The 9844-nt window shown below is 39.3% G+C and overlaps 5 protein-coding genes across 5 annotated transcripts in view; 3 read left to right on the top strand and 2 right to left on the bottom strand.

Annotated features, from left to right (window-relative positions):
- Pmar_PMAR009906 (hypothetical protein) overlaps positions 1–685 on the bottom strand; it is a gene marked incomplete at both ends in the record, with an annotated part of 812 nt that extends 127 nt beyond the window's left edge. Inside the window, 2 exons of the mRNA XM_002783947.1 lie at positions 1–534; positions 594–685. The exon at positions 1–534 is cut by the window's left edge and continues 4 nt beyond it. Coding sequence (XP_002783993.1) covers positions 1–534; positions 594–685 — 626 coding nt within the window. The remainder of the gene's footprint in view (positions 535–593) is intronic.
- Positions 686–735: 50 nt separating this feature from the next.
- Positions 736–1267, bottom strand: Pmar_PMAR009905 (hypothetical protein; the record flags this gene model as incomplete). The annotated part of the gene is made up of 2 exons (XM_002783946.1): positions 736–880; positions 984–1267. 2 exons carry the CDS (start codon positions 1265–1267, stop codon positions 736–738), a joined length of 429 nt encoding a protein of 142 aa, XP_002783992.1.
- Positions 1268–2472: 1205 nt separating this feature from the next.
- On the top strand, positions 2473–4896 carry Pmar_PMAR009904 (vacuolar ATP synthase subunit A, putative). Its single transcript, XM_002783945.1, has 3 exons — positions 2473–2538; positions 2584–2709; positions 2756–4896. The coding sequence occupies exons 1-3, from the start codon at positions 2491–2493 to the stop codon at positions 4466–4468; spliced, it is 1887 nt and encodes a 628-aa protein (XP_002783991.1). The 5' UTR covers positions 2473–2490; the 3' UTR covers positions 4469–4896.
- A 773-nt stretch (positions 4897–5669) lies between these two features.
- Positions 5670–6877, top strand: Pmar_PMAR009903 (vacuolar ATP synthase subunit A, putative; the record flags this gene model as incomplete). Its single annotated transcript, XM_002783944.1, has 3 exons — positions 5670–5717; positions 5806–5886; positions 5933–6877. The coding sequence occupies 3 exons, from the start codon at positions 5670–5672 to the stop codon at positions 6875–6877; spliced, it is 1074 nt and encodes a 357-aa protein (XP_002783990.1).
- An 81-nt stretch (positions 6878–6958) lies between these two features.
- Positions 6959–7642, top strand: Pmar_PMAR009902 (vacuolar ATP synthase catalytic subunit A, putative; the record flags this gene model as incomplete). Its single annotated transcript, XM_002783943.1, has 1 exon — positions 6959–7642. The coding sequence occupies one exon, from the start codon at positions 6959–6961 to the stop codon at positions 7640–7642; it is 684 nt and encodes a 227-aa protein (XP_002783989.1).
- Positions 7643–9844: the final 2202 nt, after the last annotated feature.

Here is a 9844-nt window from a genome sequence, read left to right as displayed (position 1 = left end):
GCTCTTGGTAATGTTTGATTGATTCTCAATTCTCCTTTAGTAGTAAAATCATTACCATAGAGAGATAATTCACTTTCAGTCTTCTCTGCTCTATCATTCATACTACGTGTAACCTTTTCTATATTCTGACCTGCCTTAGATACATCTTCTGAGAATCTATCACCATAACGACGGAAATCTCCCTCATCCGACTTAAAGTCTCTTTCCATCCTATCGACACTTCGTATCAACTTCTTTTGTTCGCGGTTCACACTCTTCTTTAAAGTTTTGAATTTTCCCCTTATATCCTTTTCCGCAGAAGTACAAAGCCTCGTTAATTGAGTTGCTTGTCTTGATACGTCTCTTAAAGACTCGGTCATAGCTTTACCGATAAGTTGTGTCAATTGTGTAGTAGTCTTCCCTACTTCTTTTCCCGTATCGCGCTCTATATTCTTCAATTCATCGAATATATGCACAAAAGCCTTCTTAACTTTACCCCGTTCTTCTACTATCCTCTCACCTAATTTACGACGTAGATTCATCAAACTGCCAGATCTGAGTAACAACAGTATGATGATGATGATGATAACCTACTCTACTACTACTATTATTACCCTCTTGGCATGACCTGAGTCTGAATCTGGCTTATTACTCCTCTGGCAGTTTCATAAAAGGATTCAGTTTGGTTAGCACTAAGGAAGAACATAATAATAGGACGACGGCATTAATGCTGATGATGATGATAGATGATTATTACTATTCAAGAACAGCTTTAATATAACGAGGGAATCTATCCTTAAACCTTCCCTGTGCTGCTCTGGCAAGTTGGAATTCTTGACCACCAGTACTCCTAACAGCTCCACTATTCGCACTTCTCATAACATTATCAATGGACTTCCGTCTGAAGGAAAGAAGATTGATCATCATAGCAATTATGCAGAAGCAGTAGTATAATAATAATAATAATAATCACTAGTACTACTACTACTGGTATTATCACTTACTGTCCATCTCCTTTTGAATATTCAGACATAACATCCTTAACCCATTTAATCATCTCATCAATAGTCTTATCACCAGTACTCTTATTATTATTATTCATCACACTTTTCTTGGCTTCCTTTTTCTTACTACGATTTTGTGAGTTCCTAGCAGCTATAGCGATACCAGCTACTAAGAGGGGTAGAAACCTCTTCTTCTGAGCTTGTTGAGATCTTATCAATTGTCCATTCAGATCAATAAGACTGCTGCTGCTGCTGCTGATCCTGCTGCTTCTATCATCACTCATAATATGACTTGATTCACTGTTGCTACCAGTAGTAGTAGTTGATAATGATGCCTTCGAAAAGGTAGGAGCATATCTATAAATAATTGGTTAGGAGTGGATTATGGACTTACATGGATATATACTCACCTCAATGACTGCTGCTGTTGTTGCTGAATAGTGGTAGTAGATTCCATCAAGTAGGTTGAGATAGCCAGAATAAGTGGAATCATTTGACGGTAATGTAATCGGATCATCACCATCGTCAGGTTAATAGATAAAGGTAATTGCTGCAGAGTAATGATGATGATGATGATGATGTTGAGTACTACTATTAGAATCATCAAAGCCATAGATAGCATTATTAAAATTATTGACCAACTCAATAATCACCAATTATAATAATAAACAATACATCTTCTTCATCATCATCATCGCTGCCGAAGAGGTGGAGGATGAGGGCCTCAGACAATATTATTTCGATATAGTATCATTAATTCATTAATTCTTCTTACTGAAAGCTACTACATAAGGTACTATTGTTATTGTATAATAATAACGGGCTTACATTGGAATATCACTGGTTATCTTGTGGTGAATACGTTGAGGAATACTCTACTACTACTTACCATTGTCTTACTGCATTGGAATGATATAGAAGGTATACTGAGCAACGAAGTAGTAGTAGTAGCAGACGACGACGACGAGGGATATCTTAATATATGTCCCGGAACTATAATTATTATATATACTATATAATAATATTATCTATATATATGTTGATGGATAAGAATAAACTGAGATATGGTAGTAACATGGTATTGTTGCTAATCCACGACCTTTTACCAATACTACCGTAGTACTCCAGAACTAGCACCTAGCAATATGTGAATATACGGACTAGTTATAGCATATGTTAGTATATATAATAGCTGCTACTAACGATATACTATTAATGTCATCATCACCCCTCAATAGGGTCTATCAAGAAGGAGGAGTCTACCCAAGCCCTACTACCTCTGCGACCACAACGCAACGCCACAGCCAATTATTTTAGGGCGAGCGAGATTTACAAATGACTTAAGAGTGCTTAGCACACCTAAGCTGAGCTTCCTCTTCTTGTTGTTGTTCGAATACATCTTCTACCTGCAGTAGAGTGTAGTTGATGATGATGATGTTTATTATTATGGCATTTACTTTATTGGGTCATCATCATTGTAGTTCATAACATTCCCTTTAGCATCCTCATGGTTAAGGCTCAACAGGAAGAGGCTTCTATCGGACGTATTCATAAGGTAAGTAGTAGTACTCTTGTTATTGTGAGTAGTATGAATCTTTAGGTCGCCGGTCCTTTGGTCGTGGCTGATAACATGTCCGGTTCTAAGATGTACGAAGTGGTTCGTGTTGGTTGGGAGAATCTTGTCGGAGAGATTATCAAGATTGAGGGAGATACTGCCTCAATTCAGGTAATTACAACTAATAATAACAAGATTAGTATTATAAGCTTATTAGGTTTATGAAGATACTGCTGGTTTAACTGTTGGTGATCCGGTTATCAAGACTGGTAAACCTCTTGCTCTTGAGCTAGGACCTGGTATTCTTAATAATATCTTTGATGGTATTCAACGTCCTCTAGAGCGTATTCGTGATTTATCCAAATCATTGTTCATTCCTCGTGGTGTCGATGTTGCTGCTCTTGATGGCGATAAACTCTATGAGTTTAAACCAGCTGCTAACGTACGTGTTGGTGATATCGTAACTGGTGGTGATATTATTGGTTTTGTTATTGAGAATGGTTTATTCAGTAACCATAAGGTTATGGTACCTCCTGGAAATCAAGGACGTGTACAATGGATTGCCCCTAATGGTAATTACTCTGTTCATACTTGTTTAATGGAGATTGAGTCCAACAGTAGCAGCCTTGGAGGAAGTGATGTCGATGTAAGTAGTAGTACTACTACTAAGCTATCTATGGCACATTCATGGCCTGTAAGACATGCTCGTCCATGTGTTGAGAAGCTCCCTGGTATTGCTCCTATGCTTACTTGTCAACGTGTTATTGATGCTTTATTCCCTACTACTCTTGGTGGTACTTGTGCTGTACCTGGTGCCTTTGGTTGTGGTAAGACAGTTATTTCTCAATCTTTGGCTAAATATTCCAATAGTGATGTTGTTGTTTATGTTGGTTGTGGTGAACGTGGTAATGAAATGGCTGAAGTCTTAACTGAATTCCCTCAACTTACTACTCTTATTAATGGTAAAGAGGAACAGATTATGCAACGTACTACCTTGGTTGCTAATACCTCTAATATGCCTGTTGCTGCTCGTGAGGCATCTGTCTATACTGGTGTCACCACTGCTGAGTATTTCCGTGATATGGGACTTAATGTTAGTATGATGGCTGATTCTACTTCTCGTTGGGCTGAGGCTTTACGTGAAATATCTGGTCGTTTGGCTGAGATGCCTGCTGATTCTGGTTATCCTGCTTATCTCGGTGCTCGTCTTGCTTCCTTCTATGAGCGTGCTGGACGTGTTAAGTGTATGGGTTCTCCTGATCGTGAGGGTGCGGTAACTATTGTTGGTGCTGTATCTCCTCCTGGTGGTGATTTCACTGATCCTGTTACCTCAGCAACTCTATCTATTGTACAAGTATTCTGGGGTCTTGATAAGAAGTTGGCTCAGAGGAAGCATTTCCCTTCCATTAACTGGAATATCTCTTTCTCAAAGTATACTCGTGCCTTGGAGCCCTTCTTCAACAAGTATGATAATGAGTATTCATCTTTACAACAAAAGGTTAAAGAGATTCTTCAGACTGAAGATGATCTACAAGAAATTGTACAATTGGTTGGTCGTGATTCACTATCTGAAGATCAGAAGTGTACTTTAGAGGTTGCTCGTATTATTCGTGAAGATTTCCTTCAACAGAATGGTTTCAGTGATTATGATTATATGTGCCCTCTAGCTAAGACTATTGGTATGATGAAATGTATCTGTCATTTCTATGATGCTGCTCAGAAATGTTTGTCTGAGAATCATGGTGATAAGGTTATTGGATGGTCACAGATATCTACTGCTTGCAAGGATGTTATCGTCGCTATTACCAATATGAAGTTCGAGATGCCTCAACATAGTGAAGAGGATTTCGCTGACTTCTTTGCTAATCTTGTTAACCAGATTGATACTGCCTTCCAGAATCTTCTAGATGAGACTAACAATACCAACTAATAATGAATAGTGCGACTACATACTACTACTATTCATGGTCTAGGATATCATCCGTGGTTCTAGTTTAGAGACGACCATTCTTCAACTAGGTGATTTTTTCCATCGTTTCACCACAATGCTGCTGTTAGATGTTGTTGAAGTTATGATATCAGTAACTGGAGTTATTGTGGGGATGAAGCAGCAGCAGGAGGTTAACAACCATCTATCATATCTAAGAGTATTCGACATAAAAGATAGTATAATTCCTACTGCTGTTCTTAGTCATCGTCATTATGTGGACTTATATTAGTGTGTATCATTGGAGATTGCTCTGATACTACTATTACTAGTATTGGTAAATACTAATAGAATATGTTACATGTAATGCCGCTGCTGCTCTGAACTAATCTCCAGCTGCATTCTTATGATATCTACTATTGCTGGTAATAATATCATTGTAACTTCTATTCACTACATCGAAGAGTATATTTTCTTCGATTATTAATGTTGTGTTGTTATTCTATTATATTAATAATACCTGATTGGGATACGAGTAGTAAGTCGGTGGTATTGGCGATACATGTGCTGCTTACATTGTCGCCATTATGCAGCAGCAGCCACATGCTTATTATTACTGCTTATATATCCCATTATCGACGGTATCATTAACTAACTACATCAAGTAACCCAATACTGATGATTTCCTCAACTCGACGACTGAGGATAGTAAACATCAGCAACAGCAGCAACAAGAGCAGGAGCAGCAGGAGCAGCAGGAGCAGCAGGAGTACATTTGAACTCGCTAAGCTACTACTACCACTACCTTACGTTCCATACCCTTCTCTTGATCCATAAACGATATCATTATTATTCTTCCCTTACTCACCATCAACAACAATAACTCCCTTATACTACGGGTTGTTATCAACTTACAAAGGTTCATCCAATCTAACCAAGTCAATGTAAGTTGCATTAATGGAAGGTGAGTTTGAAAAGGGGACAGTTTTTGTGTCCTCAGCTGAGCCCTTCAGGGTTAGGCTGATGAAGTTATGCAGTAAGCTTAGAATACCTTCATCTGCGATGATTATTGCTCGATGGTTTCATAGTCATCACAGTATGATGATAATAATGAATAATAATCGTTATTATAATACTACTCAGCTGCTACTATTTGAATGTATGTTGTTAGTTATTATTATTGTTGGAGTCACTACTTTTTATCATGGTAATGACCAAGTCCTCTGAGGCTTCTATCGGACGTATTCATAAGGTAAGTAGTAGTACTCTTGTTATTGTGAGTAGTATGAATCTTTAGTCGCCGTCCTTTGGTCGTGGCTGATAACATGTCCGGTTCTAAGATGTACGAAGTGGTTCGTGTTGGTTGGGAGAATCTTGTCGGAGAGATTATCAAGATTGAGGGAGATACTGCCTCAATTCAGGTAATTACAACTAATAATAACAAGATTAGTATTATAAGCTTATTAGGTTTATGAAGATACTGCTGGTTTAACTGTTGGTGATCCGGTTATCAAGACTGGTAAACCTCTTGCTCTTGAGCTAGGACCTGGTATTCTTAATAATATCTTTGATGGTATTCAACGTCCTCTAGAGCGTATTCGTGATTTATCCAAATCATTGTTCATTCCTCGTGGTGTCGATGTTGCTGCTCTTGATGGCGATAAACTCTATGAGTTTAAACCAGCTGCTAACGTACGTGTTGGTGATATCGTAACTGGTGGTGATATTATTGGTTTTGTTATTGAGAATGGTTTATTCAGTAACCATAAGGTTATGGTACCTCCTGGAAATCAAGGACGTGTACAATGGATTGCCCCTAATGGTAATTACTCTGTTCATACTTGTTTAATGGAGATTGAGTCCAACAGTAGCAGCCTTGGAGGAAGTGATGTCGATGTAAGTAGTAGTACTACTACTAAGCTATCTATGGCACATTCATGGCCTGTAAGACATGCTCGTCCATGTGTTGAGAAGCTCCCTGGTATTGCTCCTATGCTTACTTGTCAACGTGTTATTGATGCTTTATTCCCTACTACTCTTGGTGGTACTTGTGCTGTACCTGGTGCCTTTGGTTGTGGTAAGACAGTTATTTCTCAATCTTTGGCTAAATATTCCAATAGTGATGTTGTTGTTTATGTTGGTTGTGGTGAACGTGGTAATGAAATGGCTGAAGTCTTAACTGAATTCCCTCAACTTACTACTCTTATTAATGGTAAAGAGGAACAGATTATGCAACGTACTACCTTGGTTGCTAATACCTCTAATATGCCTGTTGCTGCTCGTGAGGCATCTGTCTATACTGGTGTCACCACTGCTGAGTATTTCCGTGATATGGGACTTAATGTTAGTATGATGGCTGATTCTACTTCTCGTTGGGCTGAGGCTTACGTGAAATATCTGTCGTTTGGCTGAGATGCCTGCTGATTCTGGTTATCCTGCTTATCTCGGTGCTCGTCTTGCTTCTTCTATGAGCGTGCTGGACGTGTTAAGTGTATGGGTTCTCCTGATCGTGAGGGTGCGGTAACTATTGTTGGTGCTGTATCTCCTCCTGGTGGTGATTTCACTGATCCTGTTACCTCAGCAACTCTATCTATTGTACAAGTATTCTGGGGTCTTGATAAGAAGTTGGCTCAGAGGAAGCATTTCCCTTCCATTAACTGGAATATCTCTTTCTCAAAGTATACTCGTGCCTTGGAGCCCTTCTTCAACAAGTATGATAATGAGTATTCATCTTTACAACAAAAGGTTAAAGAGATTCTTCAGACTGAAGATGATCTACAAGAAATTGTACAATTGGTTGGTCGTGATTCACTATCTGAAGATCAGAAGTGTACTTTAGAGGTTGCTCGTATTATTCGTGAAGATTTCCTTCAACAGAATGGTTTCAGTGATTATGATTATATGTGCCCTCTAGCTAAGACTATTGGTATGATGAAATGTATCTGTCATTTCTATGATGCTGCTCAGAAATGTTTGTCTGAGAATCATGGTGATAAGGTTATTGGATGGTCACAGATATCTACTGCTTGCAAGGATGTTATCGTCGCTATTACCAATATGAAGTTCGAGATGCCTCAACATAGTGAAGAGGATTTCGCTAACTTCTTTGCTAATCTTGTTAACCAGATTGATACTGCCTTCCAGAATCTTCTAGATGAGACTAACAACACCAACTAATACTAAAGTGTCGTCATCGCCTCCCATCTTACCACTGTTGTTGTGGTTGTTGCACCATTAGATCCTAATAGTGTTAGCAGCAGTCTCTGATAATGCACGTGGCTATAGCAGCAGCAGCAGAATGCATATCTGATATCCTCACTTGATTATCGCTACTACTACTACTCCCACTGCCATTGCCACTGCTACTATCGGTGATGACTGTTATTACGATTCTACTCCGTTGTCTATGTAGGTAGCAGGTTTATGCTTATTGTACTACTCCCTACTACTGGACACGACAACTTGTTCAGAATTGTTGTAATCCTTATTGATCTTTTGTTGTGTCGTCATTTAGTGATCAGATCAGGGTGATCATGATGTCGTCAGGGCTATTGCTTTTTATATCAGCGGTTGTATCCCTCCAATGCTGTAACCAATTGTAAGATCGATTACATCCATATAATATTTTCTAAGGATTGCTCATCCATCCTTAATAATATTCCGACAGAGGATTAGACCTGTACCTCATCATCATTAGCTTGCCGCCACCAGATGATGATGATGAGGTAGGTTATACACAATGTCATCACAATTAATAGGTCTTACCAGTGTGTACAGTGCCTTGTCTAACGTAATACGTTATCTAAACTAAATGACATCACTTTGATATAAAGCTCACATTTAGGAACATCAACTCCGTTTCGCGTACGACTACGGAATGGGAAGATCTATCTCCGATATTGGAGCTCAATTTCATCATGAGGAGACTCGCTCCTCGAGTTCAGCAAGAGATAATGTTCGTCATGTTCCCTCCAACATTCTCAATACGACAAACATATAAAACACTGTCAAGACACATGTGCCATATCGTGATGACGGTCAACTCTACCCTATCTAAAGTTCGCATTAAACAACTTCTACTTTGGTCATCATCATCATCATCATGGACTAACTGGATTATGATAAGATCCCTTGGATACTCACTTGGATACTGTCTCCTTGATAAGGAATAATATTATCATATCGGCATGTCCTCTTATTCCCTGATTATAGACTCTCCTTCATAGGATGGTCCACTACAAGATAGAGAATTATCACCTTTACTTTCTTTGTTGTTATTGTTCATCACTGCATCATCACATATAATAGTACTGGGTAGAAGTGATCCCTCACAGTTCAGTACATCATCATGTGTTACATATCATAAATGTACATCATGGATTACACTAATATAACCATTGTCATCATCATCATCATCACTCTAATCCTCTCTACTATCACTATGCCAGTCAGTGAGGCAGTACATGATTGAGCTCAACGGTTGTGTGCTTTATCTAGACCCTCTTCATTGACGCACTTGCACTTAGCCCTCTATCCCTCCGTAAACTCAGTGAGTGCGCTACCTTAAGTGCGCACTAATAAAGTGCACTACCGCACTCTGGCACCGCCCTGAATGCACTTATGCACTGTACATGGCGCGCACTGGATAAAGCCCACTTGAAAGGACTTGATGTAAGTCTATCAGAAAAGGCGGTACTTTCGCTAAAGGGAGTTTTGAACTTCGTCAACGACTGTCAGCGCTATTGATTTCCCTTAACCACCTAGGATCGTAGGAAACGGAAAAGTTATATGAGATCATTTATAGTATCATTGAGAGTGAGCATATCTATGATTGTAAATTGGTCCCCAACCGGATCACATTGTCAAAAGAGTTCAGGGATGGCACGGTTGTGGCAGCAGCAGCAGCAGGACACTGAGTTTTATACTTCGGATCGACGATCATGACAGGATATGTTACATCTGATCAACTTGAGTTTCTATCTTTGTTGTCGACTCCTGTATATCAAGGGGAGAGAGTCAATATGGAAGGGGATTAGCAGTTCTCATTGGAAAAGGTATATACTCATGTGACATTCGGTGGGCGTAAAGAGTATATGCAAGGCTAGACTGCTAATCGTAATTCACAATCCCTTCGTCATCGACAGGTGTCTGATACATTAATACACTTCTCCTTGAGGTGGGTTGAATAACTTAGAGAACTCAATAACTAGCGGCTAATATTCATGACATATTATGCATTGGTGAGGGAGGTAATATCCCTCCGCTGCTATTAACGTGTTCCACCCGTCCAATGGGAGTTTTATCCATAACGCTGATCGACACAATATGACCACAAGCAGGCGTCTTGGCCCACACAGGTCGTACACGTCGATGAAAGGA

The sequence above is a fragment of the Perkinsus marinus genome, assembly GCF_000006405.1.
Source record: "Perkinsus marinus ATCC 50983 genomic scaffold scf_1104296935396, whole genome shotgun sequence".
Classification (NCBI taxonomy): Eukaryota; Perkinsozoa; order Perkinsida; family Perkinsidae; genus Perkinsus; species Perkinsus marinus.
The sequence above is the reverse complement of the archived record's forward strand: the minus strand, read 5'-3'. Positions and strand labels throughout refer to the sequence as shown.

Coding starts and splice junctions, on each gene's coding strand:
- Pmar_PMAR009904 (XM_002783945.1), top strand. CDS start 2,491: ATGGTTAAGGCTCAACAGGAAGAGGCTTCTATCGGACGTATTCATAAG. Junction 2,539..2,583: donor CTATCGGACGTATTCATAAG/GTAAGTAGTAGT, acceptor ATGAATCTTTAG/GTCGCCGGTCCTTTGGTCGT. Junction 2,710..2,755: donor GAGATACTGCCTCAATTCAG/GTAATTACAACT, acceptor TAAGCTTATTAG/GTTTATGAAGATACTGCTGG.